Genomic DNA, 17,341 nt, shown 5'->3' on the forward strand with positions numbered 1-17,341 from the left:
CAAATCCATAGCCCCATACTAGCTACTATGAAAAAAATTAACTCTATCCCAGCCAAAACCAGCACATCTACTTATGCTAATTAAGCCACCAGTTTCTTCCATTATCAATTCCACTAGCTATTGCAAAGCACCTTTTTCTTGTCTCTTTAGAGATTTTGTGGGAATGTGGGACCTCTTTTTGGACTTTGGACAGAAGTTTTCTTGCAGTATGCAACTGGTATAGTCCTGAGCAAAGTGTGAGAATTGGACTCAAAAGCTGTCCATCGACCTCTGAATTATATTTAGAAGCCTTATCGCTGAAAATATTTAATCATGTGGTCACTGCATGTTTCTTCTGCCTTGAAGTCATAATTAGCTGGCCAAGAAATTAGACCTGGAAAGTCAATATTAAAATAATTCGGGGTTATCGAGTACCTTCGCATTCTAAAATAAATTATTTAAGCTGCATTGTTCTTCATTTACTGACAATAAAGTGCTTCAGTCTGCAATGACAACTTTATGTTACTCGTGCTGGTGTGCACTGATACAAAGACTTATATAAACTGTAGAGTTATTTTCGTATAACAGCAAAAAAAAACATGCTTCTCTATGACATGTTTGTCTTAGTTTATTCCTTTGTTATCATATTTTGAGCCATGGCCAGCTGGAACTTCATCAGAGAAAACTCATTATTTAGTTGTATTTTTTGATAATCTAAACTGAGGTCACTGAAAGATTTCTATGGCCCTCAACATAGCCTCAGGAAAGATTTCTCTGGTTATAGGCTTGCTAGAGATCTTCTTTGCTTTGAACTGTTAATGATGGATTGTTGATGGGAGTGCAGATGAATGTGCAAGAATCCTTTCTAGTTTGCTTGCCCCATGCAGCATACTTGTATTTCTATGGAGGCGAAGATGTGAAGAGAACTATTATCCAACTGCTTATAGTCACTGTCCCTATATGTTGTCAGTAATTATATCAATACAGGATTATGACACATCTCTCTCTTAGTTACTTAAAGAGGCATTTGATGGGTAATTTTTAGTCCTTAAATTCTGGGATATTGTTAAAAGGCTGATAAATAAATTATTAATTTGGTTACACTACTGATTTTAAAATTTACAATAGCTTGTGAGTACATCTTCTTGATTCAAATTTATGTGAAAAAATGCAATATTAAATAGCAGGAAACCTGGCTCAGGAGAGTTTGTGAAGGAAAACATATGGCTTATTAATCTTCCATTATCCCCCTTCAGGCATGGAGATAGGTAATAAAATATGTCCTTACTGCTCTGTTTAATGCTGCTTCTGCTGCAACTCAGCTTGATTCCTGCTATTTGTCTGTTCTGTTTGTACAAATGAATGGGCAAGAAGTGGGCAGAAGAGAGAGGGAATGAGGAGAGCTGTGGCTCTTTCCCAGCTGCTCACAGCCAGAGAAGTTGTCCAGGTGCAGAGAACTGAAGTATTTTAGTGTCAGAATGAGGAGGGAGAGTGCCGTGGTGCTTGACTTGAAAGGAGATTGCTTTTGATCTCCTTTTCAGGGATGATGCAGCTAAGTACCTCCCTTGAAAACGTCCTGCAACAGTACCGTCTGGCCTCTCTCATTGTCACTGCTTTGTCATACCCTCACCCTGTCTGCTCACTCATTCACATGCTGTAATAGAAAACTACCTCATAACATATGACTGAAATGAACTGTCCCTTTTTAAATTTAGGCACCACTCAGAACTCCCCTCCTGCCTTCAGACTTGCTTTCATATTAGTTTGGCATATTATGTTATAGTCCAGGTTGCATATTAACAGTCCTTAACCTCCTAAAAACTGTGTTTGACACCTTCTGCTTCATTTGCATTTCATAGGCTGTGTGATGGCTTGCTACAAGAATTTATGCTGTTGGAAGTTATTCATGATGAAAAGTGTGACTATATAACTGTTGCATCATAGCTGGAGAGCTGTAAGCAATACAGGGAAAATACTACCCAAAAGAAACTTGTGTTACTGTAATTACCTACTGCTAAATACATAATCTAACATTCCTCTCATATTGTATTTTTAAAGGGTGAACCAGGTTTCATTGGTCCACAAGGAGAACCTGGGTTGCCAGGTCTGCCAGGAACAAAGGTAAGGGTAATTGGCCAACACTCAGGTGTGAAGCCATTAGAGCCAATGTCAAATTCAACTTTCTCAGCACGTACCAGAGACTGAGACTGTACTAATCAAGTAAGAGTCTTTTTTCCAGAAACATAACTGCTTAGTCAGAATCTGTTTTTTTGAAATGGCCAGGAATTTCTAAGTTCAGGTTAAAATACACTATATACAGTGCTTGGAAATGTGGAAAGTTACAGTTCATGGGCCAGTGCTATGATACATGTGTCTTTGTTACTGATGCCCTCAAACAATATGAAGGCAGATGTTGTATCTGTTCATAACTTAAGTTCATCCATTGCCTTTGTTCGTGTTAGCATCCTAAAAGTTATTTGTTCAAGAGGCAGAATATGCATGACTATAGAAACTATATTTTCATAAATGTTTTTTATAGAAAAAAGATTGAACGTGTTTGCAGGTATTAGAACTTTGATACTACATACCAGACTCTGGAAATACAGATCCACCAGAACATGTATATTTTTCTTTCTTCCTATGGGGTTCTTTTTAGCCACTGTATGGCAAAGATAGATATTATGAATCCTACAAACAGTCTCACAGCTTAGGAATCTTTATTCTGGTCCTTCCAGAACAGGGAAAAAAATACCTTATGAATGCCATTTCTATTTTGAAGCCCTCTTCTTTCACCTTCAAGAAGACTGTATTTACTCAGAGGAGAGTTCCTCAGCCCGTTAAAAGTCCTAGCTGAACTTGAAAATTTTTTCTTCTGATGGTTTGGTTTCTTTGGTCATGCTGAGTTGGTGATGTGCTGAAGACTGCCCAGTATTTTGTGATGTATGTGTATCTGTTGCAATAGGGTGACAGAGGAGAGGCAGGCCCTGTTGGGAAGGGTGAACGAGGTGAACCTGGAGTTCCTGGACCAAAGGTCAGTCTGATTTTACATTGTAAATGTTTTGTTAGTTTTACACCTATGAACATACTTTTCCTGCCGAAAAATAGAACAAAAACTTGGTATGTGAGCTTTTAAATGGAAATGCTGTCAAATACTCCAGTCCAGAAGACAATGGCAGTTTTGTGTTCACAGCTGTGGAACATCAGTCTGAATGGACTCTTATTTGGTCTACAAAGTAAAGACACTACCTACATACACTGTCATGGAGTTAGCCTAATTCGTTCCAGCTAAGTCCTGACCTCCAGGTCCCTAACTTTCAGCATCGAAGTTTGAACTCTTTGACCAGTGTCGCTATTGAATGCAGAGAAAATCCATTTTGCATGCTGTTTTCTAACTCTGTAAGAAAGAGATCATTCTAACTACATTTTAGTATTGTCTTAATCTTTTCCACTGTGTCAATACGGTCGAGTTTTCCTTTCCTAGTACATCTTGAAAACAATAAGGCTCCTTGGCCAATTAATTTGTATTCACCTGAACCATTGGGAAAAGAAGTTGTGGTAACACTTTATTTTAATCTCCTTATTTTAGGATATTTAACTATCTTCTCTATCTCTTAGCTATCATTTTTCAGGAGCTATGGAATGACATAGGTCATTCCTGCAAACCAATATTAATGATGTCTACTCTTTACTAAAGCCAATACTACTTCTCCTTTGGAAGGCTGGAATCTGTGGCCCTTTCATGCTGGTGGTAAAGAATATATTACCCTGGGTGCTATTAAATTCAGTGCCTTTACAGATTCACTATCTTGTTCATACAAAATGAAATATTTCTGCTGTTCCATACTGTAGTTAGTCATTACGATTTCTTTTTCTCTATACTCCGATTTCTCTATCACTTTTCTCCTATCTTCCTCAAACAGGGGAAAACAGGTGAACCTGGATCTAGAGGCCCAAAAGGGTCAAAGGTTAGTAGTAAAGAAACTGTCTATAGTAGAGTAATTGACACAATGATTTTTAGGATAAATTATTTATAACGTTTCACAGAAACTTCACTTTTTTCTTTAAAAGAACCTGTAACAGTCTGCAGTGTTCTTTATATGTGAAACCTTCTGACTTCCAGCTTTAGCTATTAGAATCAAATCCAGTGTGTTTTAAACACTGTGATTCTATTTGTTTTTCTGTTATAACACCTATTCCACTCTGCTCTGGTTTTCCCCATGCAACTTGGTTTCTCTCTGTGTAATTAATGTCATTTAGTCCTCCCACATGCCAGGAACAAACACCTGGCTATATCTGTGGAGATTTAATCAGGTTTTGCAATAATTTTGTGGATCCACACTTCAGTGAGTTAGGAATCAGCAGTATTCCATGTACTGTGAGCTCAAATATGATGTCCAGAAGTCCTACAAAGGCAAGACTTGTAGGCTACATGACTGGTTTACTTACTTTAAAAAAACTACTTTGATTATATCTATCTATCCATCCATCTCTGTATAGATATAGTTGATTCACATATATGTAGAGGAGATAAAATATACGATTTTCCTATTACTTTATCTGCAGTGCAAATATTGTGCTCACTGGGCTCCATGTTATATTATGGAGTAAAAGCAAAATGAAAATAGATTTGTTTAGGCAATTACTGAATCTACTGTCAGAATAATGATGAGAGGACAATGTAGGCTGGTAGGATACTGTTTGCAGTACTTATAAGGTCTTTGAAGAGCAGACCATTCACGGTGCTTAAGGATATGATTAAATAAGTGCCACTTAACCTCATTCTTTCTCACCAGAAAGAAACATTTGAAAGTGAGAGAGCTGATGAGGGGATTAAAGCATCAGAGTGAGAGTAGCAGAGTAAATCAGCCTCTCATTTGCCTATAGTACCTGAGCATCTCCCAAATGCACCAAAAATATAGAGATATCCCCTTTAATTCCCTTTTTATCAAAAAAGGTTATCCAATTTTCATTTTACCCACATGCCTGTCTTGAAAATCTGGCCCACAGAAGTCAATCTAGTGCTTGGGAACTTCATTTTTTAACAATTCCAATGACATGTTCACTAGCTGCTGCCAAGACAACACTGAAAGGAAGGACAGACGGCACAACTTTGATTATGTCCTGCCACGAGCCTGCTCTCCATATTCCTTCATTAACCTCATGAAAGTTTTCTGTTTTCTGTGTTTTCTATTAGCACTGATGAATTAATCATTCTTGCCTGACTTGTACCAAAGTTGTATAGATTTCAAGAGGAGCAAAAATTACCCTTCTTACCCAAATAAATTTCAAGTAATATAAAAATATAAGATCTTGCTATGAAAGTGACTGTGAAATGAAATGAGTTGTAGACACTGGATGTTGGGTTATGAATGCATCCATGTTTGCAATTCTCTCTATCACTTGAAACTTATCACTAATAGCCAGGAAGAAAAAGCTGTGTGCAAGATGGTAAAGATCTTAAGCCTATTGCAGCAAGGGAGTGAAGGAACTTTAATGCTGACAGTAATGTTGCGTTTGTAGGGGAGGTAATGAGCCAGAGCAGGGCAGTTCAGAAATTTAGTGGAGTCATGATTGCAGAAAGAAAATTTTATACACTTTGAAACACACCTTCGAAGGAGTTGTTGAATGTTTTCAGACTGAGAGGTTCATTCTAGCTTTCTCTTAAAGCTTTTGATAATAGCAGCATTAAGAATAGAGAAGTTATATAAGTTACTTAATTAGTAATCTGTCTTTTATTGGTTCTTTGGGATTTCTTATTCCAAACCAATACAGCACTCTGTAACAACTCATGCAGAACTAAGTGCATCATTGTCAACCCTGCCACTACACAGATTTTGAAGGAATTTTTCCTTTAATTAATTCTGTTAATGATGAGAGGCCTTTTAAACCAGTTTATTTAAGGTAAAGGTATTTAAAAGGGAAGAATTACATGATTGTCAAATGGCATATCTGTTTTCAAATATCATTTTTACATAGGGTGATACAGGTGACAGAGGTGACACAGGATCTGCAGGCCCACGGGTAAGTCTACTTCTCATTTCAACTTTTGGTTTTGTACTCTTAGGTTCAGTCCACACTATGAATTGAAATTTTAGCAGCAACTCCAGTTAAACTGCTGAAATTCAGCACTTGACTCTGGTGGAACGTGTGCTGCTAACTGGCCTTTAATATGAATAACAGCCCTTGCTACTAGTTGAAGCAGTCTCCTGTTCACAGTTCATGGGCAGGATGTTACATGCCAGATGTTCTGACATTGTTCACGGCCAAAACAGAAATAGAGTATAGGAACTGCTTAATTACTTGACCTCAAAGGTTTCATATACTTGCTTTCCCACTGCAGCACAAGTCACCATGTACTGACTTTCTTGTTTATATTTATCTTTTTAAAAAAATTGTTTTCCTTTAAAAACAGTCTTTAGTTTAATGCTAACTTTTGTGGTTTGTTGTAGCATACTGTAAGTACAACAAGGTTCCAACACTGCACAATCAAGTCAAAGCATGTGTCAGTAGTTAAGTGTCTAGAATAGTCTTTGGCAGGTGTCTCAAATTTTTATGGAAAATATATTACAGGGACCACCTGGACAGAAGGGTGATCAAGGTGCAACAGAGATAATTGATTATAATGGCAATATCCATGAAGCTCTGCAGGTATGCAAACATAACCAGGCTGGAGTGGCTTAGTCTGGTCTGGGAAAAGGCAGTTTGACGGCATTGTATTTCTCTTTTGTGTAGACCTTGACAAAAATTGTGTGCAAAGATTTGCTGAGCTTATTAATCAGGAACCTCCTTCTATATTTGGAAACAAGGTTTTCTGTTTGGTGTTAGACAAACTGTTTCCTTGATACAATTAGCTGAGTGAATTAGTTTCATTTCCCCTGGAGAGTATTGACATCATCTAATGAAGATGAAGCTGATTCATTGCTGGCTCTGGTGCTTAGTGCTGAATTCATGTAATATACCACATACATAGGTTCAACAGAAGTGTCTGCTTTTCAGTTCATGTAGTAGAATATTGACATTTCTTTTTTTTCCTCCTTTTCCTCCGCCTCTTCCTATAAAATGCAAAGAGCAGAATATTTGAGATTTGGAAACCATGTGACATGGTTCCATTAGCAAGCTGTGGATTCAATCAGCAACTTGAGTATGTTAAATAGACCAAGCACAACTCTGCCCACTTATTCATTTCCAGAAAACTTATTTTGACTGCTGTGCAGAAAAGTGTGGAGGATTAAAGTGGGGTTACAAAAAGAATGAATGAGTGTTTGCATAAAAGCAAAGTACCAAGGTGACATATGTCATTGCAGTCAAGGTGATTTACATTGCAATATACTCAGATGCAAGTTCTGTGCATTATAGCTCCACCAAAGTGAATGGTGTGCTTATGTGCAACTGAAGACTGAATTTGGCTCATTGTGCAACTGAAGACTGAATTTGGCTCATTGTGCATCTGATCATTTTCTCACTGAAGCCGCTGAACTGCTTTTTCTTGCATTTACTCAGTGGGAGTAGATAGATGTCTGGCCAGTCATTTGGTTTTCAAGACTCTTTTGAAAAATAAAAATATCTCACTGCCTTTACTAAAATCTAAAAGCCTGTATGTCCTTAAGGCTAAGTCCACTCTTCCATTGTGAGTGGTGTCTATGAAGTCTACATAGGCATGTTGTGAGGCTCTGCATTATATCTGTCTCATTTGGTTTACTCTTAAGGGAGTTCAAATGCACAACTTCCAGTCTTTTAAATGACTCTCTGAGCTAGATGCCTAAAGTAGCCCGAAATGAATGTTGCATATTACCAAAGATTTACCAGGGCCTTTAGCCCCTGTATTTCCTGCATTCTGTCTTCGTATCTTAACTCTGGCATCAATGTTACTTTCAAGCTTCCTCAGAAAAGCTGCAGCACAGAAAGAAGTCTTTAAAAAGGACTAAAGCCTATTGCAGTGGTTGAAACAGATTAGGAGGCCCTTATCCCATTGTAAATCATTTCAAATGTCATCACCTTCTGATCCAGGGCAACAAATAATTGATATTAGTGGGAATGGCTGTGCAAGGATGGTGTAAGTAAGATTATACAGGATCAATTGACAATATCCTTGCCAAATCCAGCTCAGTCCTTTCAGATGGCAAGCACCCATTCCTAAGTCTCCTAGTGCCAAATTCTTAGAGGCTCTGAGATTTGCAGCTCTCCCATAGAAGCAAATGAGAGCTTTCAGTTCTCAGCACTGAGCTGTGAACTTGCACAGAAGTTAACCTACTGTTTTAAGAAGTTGACAATAGTTTGAAAGATCTGGGCTGCCTATCTGCTTTTTTAGAATTTAATAATAAATCATCAAGCAGCCTAGAAGCTTCAGAACAATTTAGTTACTTTGCCTTGTGCCTCCTACTCAATCTCATGTGTCAGTGGACAATAAGATGTCTTAGTCCATCAGCACTGAGAATTGCAATCTTAAAATTATCATCATAGTTCAAGCAAGACCCCTGCTGAGTGTATGTGGCTTTCACTTGGAGGACCAGATACAAAATTCATGTCTCAATTGAAATTGCTCTTCAGACCTATTCTGCAGAATTTTCTAAGGAAACGGACAGCAGCTGCAAAAGTATAACCTTTGCAGGAACTACAGGACCAGATATTAAAATCTGAATATGCTGCTGAAAAGGAACCCATTAGTGTGAACCTGAAACCATTAATTTGCAGCGGTTATTTTAGGTTTTCATATCTAGATGAACTGAATTTTTCAGTATTTTTAAAGTTCTTTATGTACTTCCATTAATATGTACGATACAAAGGACATCGATATATTAAAGCCGTGTGTTAGAGAACTTTTTTTTTCCAAATACTTTGTATTGAGCAGGTTCCAGATTCTTGACAACAGTATGTATTGTTGCACTGGCAAGTGGAGATTCTTTTAAAGCTTAAAATAGCTTAAAACCTTTGTTTGCACATAGGAAAACAATTAGAAAAGCTTAATATTTCTTGTTCTCTGTAAGCCAGTCCGTTCTTCACAGGCAATAGGAAAGCATGTGCAAGCAGCAGCATTTGGGTGTTTCCCTTTGTTTAAAAATATATACAAGCATTTAAATGACTTCTAAACACTTTTTTACTTTCTTTTAGGTTCTTCTTTGGCAAAAATATAGTGGCAGGTCAAGATATTTTGTGTCCTTCTATAATGAAAACGTCTTTTGTCTTTCCAAACATTTAAAGTAGAATTGTAGTCTATATAACTGGGCTGGTGGACAAGCAGTTTTGGATTTAGAACTTATCTTTTTTGTACATCTTCATTTCTATATGAAAATCAATGTTATATCACCACTTTAGGAATTGTATTTATTAATTAAACATTGCTGCAAAATGTGCAGAGATTGCAAAACATAGGGCAAGTCCTTTATTCAACTTAATACACCAACTCATCATGTTTTCTTAAAATGTTTAAAAAAAAAACATTTGGAAGACTTTTATTATGATTTTGCTATTTAATCATCATTTATTTGATCTCTTAAATTTTACAAGAACCTGCAGTCTTCACCTATGTAGAATCCTCATTGCCACAGAAGCCAACTAACTAGTACAACACTGGGAGTAATGGTTAATATGGTTTGTACTCTTGTTTTTTGGAGGCATGGTGTTTCCCAGATGCAGCATAGGTTTTGTGGTGATGATAATTGTAGCAAGCAGAATAATTTATATCCTTGTTCAATTCTGGTAATGGTGTCTCTTATTAATACATTTTGCCAACAGAGGATTGCCACCCTGACTGTCACGGTAAATTCCTATTGCATGACTTCCTGTGTGTTGTAGAACTTCTCCTTTGTATTGTAGCATGTTCATAATTCTGCTAGTTCAGGACATGCCTTCACTGACCTGGTTCATCATCACATGTATGTATTTATTTGCCCAGTGTGTTCCCATAACAGAGAACCCATTGTTGAAAGCCATTCAGCAATGGAACCAGCTATGCTCCTGCTGAATTAATTGCAAAACTTCGTTTTGCTGAAGTAGGAGACCAGGCAAATACAGAACTCAGTATTTCTGTAGGTACACACCTAGGCAGATAGCTGCTTTGGAATTCTTGGTGTCATCTGTGTGTGTCTATGTGGGAGTTAAACAAAAACATGAAGCAGGATTTGAGTACCAATTTTCTATTTTCAACCTTATTTTCAGAGCAGAAATTAAGTTCTTTCAAATTGGCTTGTGAAGAAACTTTATTTGGGAGTTTTCAGACCAGATGCAAATTAAATATTTTCTGAAAAAAGGCCTGTCTCAATTAACTATAAGTAAGTAAAGCTAAGTAGAAAGCCCAAGTATGAGGAATTCTCATGTCCCATCACTCAGAAATAAAGATAAATTTTCTAGCACCTGTCCCCAAAATGTGCAGAGGACTGAACACTCCAGTGCTCTTACTCCAGCCAATTTCTGTGAGAGGTTTAGCCACAACAGGCCAGACACAATTTCTGAGAATACTGATACCAGCTAGGAGATGCTTGTAGTATTGCAGGTTCAGCCTTCCCTTAAAACTGCAGACTTGGTATAAACAAATTATTTTATTCTTCTTTTTGTTGCAAGTTCTTCTCTGTGAGATTGCTGTTAGTCCTATTTTCCCATCTGTATAAATGCTCTCTTTATATTAATGGAAGGGATTTAAAAACAAAATTTATTTAAAAGCATTCCCACTCTGCACCATCCAGATCAATATTTGATCTATGACACTCTGTCCACAGCCTGAGTTAGAAATGAAAGAAATAACTACAACTTACTCCATAGCAATTTCACAAAGCACTGGCTATCCCCAAGTGCGCTTAACATCTTTTAGCAGAATCCTCTTTGCAATCAGTTGGAGGTTTCTCCTGACATTGGGTTGTTTTGGGTCAGGATGTGAGGGCTGGCAAATGTGGCTGAGGTGAGTTTTGGTCTCCCTGCCATTAAGAGGAGCTTTGCTATTTCATCATTGGGAGCAGCAGGACTTTATTATAAAACATGAGCTGTACTGTTATTTTAACCTTGTTTTTTGTGGTACCCTTCTGATTGTCGAGAGCTGTCATAGATTAACAACTTGTCCATAACTGATGTTGGTTCCCCTTGTCGTAAAAATCCAGCCCGTTTTGTTACAGTAGCTGTATTAACACTCAGCCTGTGTTTACATGGCAAGTCCTGCAGGGATTTATTTCAAAGCTGAGAGGTTTGTATGTTTCTGTTTAGGGGCCACCAGGACCACCAGGACCCCAAGGGCTGCAAGGGCCAAAGGTGATTGTCCTTATTTTACCCATCGTGTCTTAAAGGTGGAGGTATTTTCGGGGTTTTTTAATGGATGTGTGCACTCAGGTATATGGAGCTCTCCCGTATAGCGTATTTAGCTGTAATTTTACTGAATATGGCATGTTTCAAACTTTGCGTCCTAGCTTTCCGGAAGAGGTGCTTTGTTTAGTTGCCACACACAGATGCTCAACTGACAACCAGCAAAATTAATTAGTACTGAAACAGGGCAGAAGCATCTCCCCCATGGATCTGCGCTGAGGCTATTGCCTAGGACTTCTGCAAAGTAGCTGCACAACTAGACAGTGGCTCCTGAGCATCGCTTCTGGCTGGGTGGGAATGGGGCAGACAAAACTCTGTGCAAGGTTCCACTGGCCACACTATGAGTGCATGTGAATGCAGCTTTATATTACAGTGATGCCCACCCAAATAAGCACAGTATTTTCTAATCTCAGTACAAATTAAAATGTGCACACGTGGGCAGGAGCCTACTGTAAACCCAAGCCTGCTAATCCTGCCTGGCTGGTGCTATGCACAGTACCAAAACTGTTAGTGAGCAGCCCCACACAGAGACAATACCATATGCTGCACTGTTCTATAAAATTTAAATAATAAATTTGCCTATACTTAAAAAAAAAAAACATATTTCTTCAATAACAATACTAGACATTTCAGTTTTAGGCTTCATCCAAGGTATCATATGGCAATACATCACATTATACATGTTAATCGTTTTGGTAAATGGTGAGAAACCAGGTTCATTCTTCTACATGAAAATTGATAACAATACACTGTTAAGTGTGCAGAAATGGCTTTCTGCATTCGGATCTACCCAGCATTTCTGCAGCCTGGAGTATGTTGTAAAACACAGAGGAATTGGAGAATGGAAGAGGTTGTGTTCCTTCATATGGGTGAGCATTCCCATTCAAAATTAATGATGTAAAGCAGAATTCAACCTTACAGGAGTTTTTTTCCGATATCATAGTCTCTGCCCATCAGTGTAACCTGCTTCCTTGGAGAATGCTATTCAGGAACCGGTTATAGGGCAATGTGAATGTGAACTCCTTCACTGGGTGATTTATATTAGTTAGGGAAAGAAACATGAAGTCTCTGTCTACTCCACATATATCGAGAGCCATGATTCCATATTTATTACAGTAACTGACAAAGTTTCCATTGGATTGGGGTCTTTCACCAGGCTTCTGGGTTTTCTTTTTTTCTTTCTACAAGACAAAGTTTGTGTACTGGCCTAATCAGCAGGGCTATTTAGTCAACATGTTGCATAAAGGTGTAGTATATATGCTGTTCATTTTGATGGAATGTTTTCTGGTTTTGTTGTTGTTAATTATGGCAATTTACTAATCTCAGACATTACTAATCAGTTTAGTTCATTTAGCACTGCCTCTTTCCTCTAATGTCTGGGACAATTCAGATAATCCAATCCTTCTCTTTTACAGGGTGAACCAGGATCTCCAGGAAGTCCAGGAGCTGACGGGGAGCAGGTACATTATGCGTAAAACATGTAGTGCGGATCATGTGAGCAACCATAGGTTATTTTATATTATATATTAGTTCTGTGATCCCAAGCTGTAGCTTAGATTTCACAATCTAAATAATAACATAGTGACAGTAATTAATAAAGATCATTATTGTGTTGCTGCATACTCTGCGGTCTAATAATGGCTGCATTTCTACATATCAATAACAAAGGTCAATCCATAGAATGACTTATGCTTATTAGGATCAAAGCTAGAATTCTGTTCGTGTGTCTGGTTTTTTTTACACATGATTTGCTGACTAAGTACATATTTTAGGGTCCTAAAGGCTCAAAAGGAGATGTGGGTGATCCTGGAATGCCTGGAGAGAAGGGAGGAATTGGACTGCCTGGCCTGCCAGTGAGTATGAAAAATGAATTAATTTTAGCTAAAACACTTGCCTTTTTTCTCTCTTCCACTATCAGGAATTTTCAACAGTGCTGATAAATTGCAAATGGGGCAGAAAGCACTGGGGAGGAAAATTCTGAAATTGTTCTGCAGCTCATCTAGGAGGAGGTGTAAGATGTCAGAATTTTTCATTCCACTTATGGTCAAACACAATATTGCTTTGGGAAGAGAGAGATTAGTTCGGATGCTGATGAGATTTGTACCTCTCTTGTAATGTATAGCACAACCTGGGCAAGTGTAGCTTGTAGAAGAAAGGAGCTATGTTTTGAATACTTGTCAGGGATTTCAAATGACTTAGATTGAGGAGAGAGAGGAAATGCGTCAATATTTATTGGACGCAATCTTTCTATTCCTATATACATATATATATCTCTGAATGAAATTTCTCAGCAAAACTAGAAACAAATTCCAAATATGTATCCATACTACAATATATCATGAATGGAATGCCAACTTAAGGACTATGTCACCTATATTTTGCCACAGTTGATAGCTGACAATACAAAAGCATACCTTTACATTTGTTAACAGTTATTGATAAAGTAACATCAAAATTTAAAAAAAGCAATTATGTTATATGTGTGCTGTACTATTCTTTTTAAAAAATATAATTATTTGCAAAGAAATACTGTCATTTCTAGATTGATTGCTAATAAGATTAAAGCCATTTACAAATGCTGTTTTGTAATGATTTTGTAGGGAGCCAATGGTATGAAAGGCGAAAAAGGAGATGTTGGTTTGCCTGGTGCCCAAGGTCCTTCAGTAAGTCTCAGTGTGGTGTTGCAGTGTCCAGTAGTAGTAGTCCAGTAGTAGTCCAGCAATGGTTCTCCAGCTTTTGATTCTGAACAATGCTTCAAGTCCATGACTGATCTTTCCTGACACCCTTGATGGTTCCTACTCTTGAACTTTCAAAATATTTTTCTTCTTTGAAAAATTACTTGCCTGTTTCAGAATGAATGGACTTCTGGTCATAGAGCTAAACACTCTAAGAAATTATGAAGATATAATCCTGTTCTGTTTTCTCACTATGAACAACAGTCCTGCTCACTTCAATGAAAGCCTTCTGGTGCTGTAATGAATCACAAGATAAATGCTTTGCAAGATAAAATAGAGAGATAAAACTGATTAAAAAAAAATGTCTCCCTCAACACCTTGTATTCTGGGGATCTCAGGAAGTCCAGTGAGAACCAGACTACACTGACTTCAGCAATGTCAGGAGTAGTGACATGTGACCCAGGATAGAGACTAGTTTTATGTGACCAGACATTCTCCTGATTTTTCAAGGCATTGTAAAGGCATTTAAAAAAACCCAAAACAACAACAACACACAAACAAACAAACAAAAAAACCCTTACCACACAATAACTTCAGGAAACCTCAGAGCAGAAGTTAACTACCACTACCTTGTCAGTGGTGACGTGCCCTAGGTATTTGGAGCCGTAGCTCTGGGGAGTCAAAGAGTTTACCCTCTGCCGTCGCAGGACTCGCTAGGCACCCCAGATCTCCGAGTGTCTTTCTCTGAAATGAAAATAAATTGGTTACAAATTAATTCAATAACTTATTCTTCCTGTTCTGCTTGTTTTCACTAACAAGGCTTTCAGTTTGCAGGAGATTTCACAGGTGGTGGAATCTCTGTCTCATCTTTCAAGCTCGTTTTGTTGCCACTATTGCCATCACCAATGGCTAGTGTAGCAGAGGGGTTGAGCGTGAGTCTGGAGACCTGATTTAGCATTCCTGCTGCCACCTTGCAGGTTACGATAACGGCCCTTTGGGATTAAACCCAGGAAGAGAGGTGATATTAAACTGTAAATATCATTTGACATTCTCTTCCATGGATTTGTTAGGAACACAGAAAACCAGCACATAATGTGCATGCACTAAATGCTGCGCAACGTGATTACCTATTTTAATGACTTTAGGGAATTCTTGGTACAAGTGGGCTAAATGAAATAAAAGGAGAGACAAAGGGCAATTTTGAAAATATGCCAAACCCTAGCTTGAATTTAGTATCTTTCCCATTCATCAATATTGGGGAGGAATAAAATCACACATCGTCTTCTCTTTCTGAAAACTAAGGAGCACATACCATAAAATATTAGAAGTTCAAACATCTCTGCTCGGTACTGTTTGTTTTAGTGAGGGTTTTTTTTTCCCCCATAATATCTTAAAGTGTATCTTGGACCCTAGGAGTAAGAATCAGGAGGCAGGCATGCTGCCGTATGGCACAGGCAAATCTACGCTTCAGGTACCCTGTCTTTCAAATCAAAATAATTCCCATTCCTAAAACCCTTTCTAGATACGCTGTCAATGTACACTGTTGCATTGCTATCTTCGTAAGTGCTTGCCAACAGAAGAGTCAGTCTGACTTTCGGTATTTGTGAGGGAGTTCTTTACTCTGCATGATTTAATGCCATTGTTTTTTATCTGTAGATGATAGGACCACCTGGACCACCAGGACCACATGGTCCTCCAGGCCCTATGGTAAGCTTGGGCGGCTAGAAAATGCTTAAGCCCTCTTGTCATTTTAATGCCTGCTGAATAGAAGTGCTATGAGAGTATGTGACCATTAAAGAGAGATTTTAAAGAGGTTATTTTAGGACCTTTGCTGAAGGTCTTAAAATTCATAGGAAGTAGAGAAACAAATTGCACCTGCTTATGTTAGCATTAAACACTAGTGGTCTGGTTCATTCTCTGAATCAGGTGTTTACAGTTGTATTTGGCAGCTGCATTTCATTTGTGAGGGCAAAAGTACAGGTGCAACTTGCACCCCTATAAAGTAACAAACTCTTAAAAATTTGTGGCATATATTTGTAATGAAAAATGGTATCTTTATTTCCAGGGACCTCATGGACTGCCTGGCCCAAAGGTAAATTAGTGGCTGTCTTGAATAGTCATGTTCTTGATGTCTGTGAAGTGTCATGCTTTGTTCTTTAATGCATGCAGCTATGTTTTGTCTTATGTCTCATTTAATAAATGTATCTGATATTCTTAAACCTTAAAGCAGATTTTAATGCTAACAGCTTAAAATCTTTTTGAGTTTTCCTTGATTGTTTCTGATTGGTATTTCTTCTGAGCATTGGCCGAATCCAATTTTTGTATTAAGATTTGTGATGTGACACCAAATTATTTAGTTTCCTGTTTATGGGCAAGTTACCATTGCACTTGCAAGTGGAATTACATTTGAACATAGAAGTGTGGTATACACTTAAGAAGTGGAATCAAATAAACTCTTCTTCATTTATGCCCTCTTGCATCTCCTACTTCTTCCGGTATGAATGGCCTTTCACCTTCTTAGGTGCCATGTACTTTGCTGACCGGTTCCTTCACATATTATGCAAGTTCCACAGCACAAGTTCATGTGTGTATTTTCATGTTTTCCAACCTGGAATCCCTGATCAGGCAGGTCTGCAATACTATTTGAACATTTTCCACAGCATAGTACATGAAGATACACTGTAGGGACTCTAAGCCCATGAAAAGAACTCAGGAGGAAGGAAGGGGATTTTGGCAGAGCTGGAATATTTTAATTTGTGCTTTAATTCAGTAATCAGCAGTAAACTAAAATTCAGTGTGACAGTATAGCATAGCATAACTAGGATAGGGATAGTGGTGTTGTCAGGCATGATCATTTTAATCATTATGGCTCCCTAATCACATGCACCTTTCTCAAAAAATAAGAGAGGCATTTTTTGGTTTAGTTTTTGCGTTTGCTTTTATGTTTTTAAGGTGTGAGACAGAAAATCAGAAGTTTGACTCCTTACGAGACTGTTGGTGTTACTTTGGCGCAAGAAGCCTGAGTCATAAATCATTTTTTGAAGTCGTCTGTTCCATCTTAACACCAGCCCTGCCTTACCTCAGTCTTTTGGCCTGAGACTCAGTCTTTTGTTGAGATTTCTCAGGTTTGTTTCCAAAACTTCAGTGTTTTCAGTGCTACCACTCTGAAAATCACATTGAGTCAAATAGAAGCATGAAGAAAAGGCTACTTAGGCAGGGTGCAAAGCAGGCAGAGGATGTCTGGAGTTACTTAAAGCAGCAGACTAGATTCTATTCAGATTTTTTACAAGAAATATGAATATGATATACTGTAACATAATACATCAAAGGGAAACCCAGGAACAAGGCCGTGGGGAGCAGCCTGAATGAAATACCCGTGTATTTCTGTTTCCCAAGAGAGG

The 17,341-nt window shown here is 38.0% G+C and overlaps 1 protein-coding gene across 1 annotated transcript in view; it reads left to right on the forward strand.

Annotated features, from left to right (window-relative positions):
• COL25A1 (collagen type XXV alpha 1 chain) overlaps positions 1–17,341 on the forward strand; it is a gene marked incomplete at its 3' end in the record, with an annotated part of 329,066 nt that overhangs the window by 291,344 nt on the left and 20,381 nt on the right. The window contains exons 21-32 of the mRNA XM_081999113.1: positions 2,038–2,100; positions 2,942–3,010; positions 3,900–3,944; positions 5,956–6,000; positions 6,550–6,627; positions 9,712–9,735; positions 11,170–11,214; positions 12,681–12,725; positions 13,038–13,118; positions 13,866–13,928; positions 15,597–15,647; positions 16,006–16,032. Of these exons, the coding sequence (XP_081855239.1) occupies positions 2,038–2,100; positions 2,942–3,010; positions 3,900–3,944; positions 5,956–6,000; positions 6,550–6,627; positions 9,712–9,735; positions 11,170–11,214; positions 12,681–12,725; positions 13,038–13,118; positions 13,866–13,928; positions 15,597–15,647; positions 16,006–16,032 (636 nt within the window). The remainder of the gene's footprint in view (positions 1–2,037; positions 2,101–2,941; positions 3,011–3,899; positions 3,945–5,955; positions 6,001–6,549; positions 6,628–9,711; positions 9,736–11,169; positions 11,215–12,680; positions 12,726–13,037; positions 13,119–13,865; positions 13,929–15,596; positions 15,648–16,005; positions 16,033–17,341) is intronic.

Source organism: Phaethon aethereus (assembly GCF_964289735.1).
Source record: "Phaethon aethereus genome assembly, chromosome: 4".
Lineage (NCBI taxonomy): Eukaryota > Metazoa > Chordata > Aves > Phaethontiformes > Phaethontidae > Phaethon > Phaethon aethereus.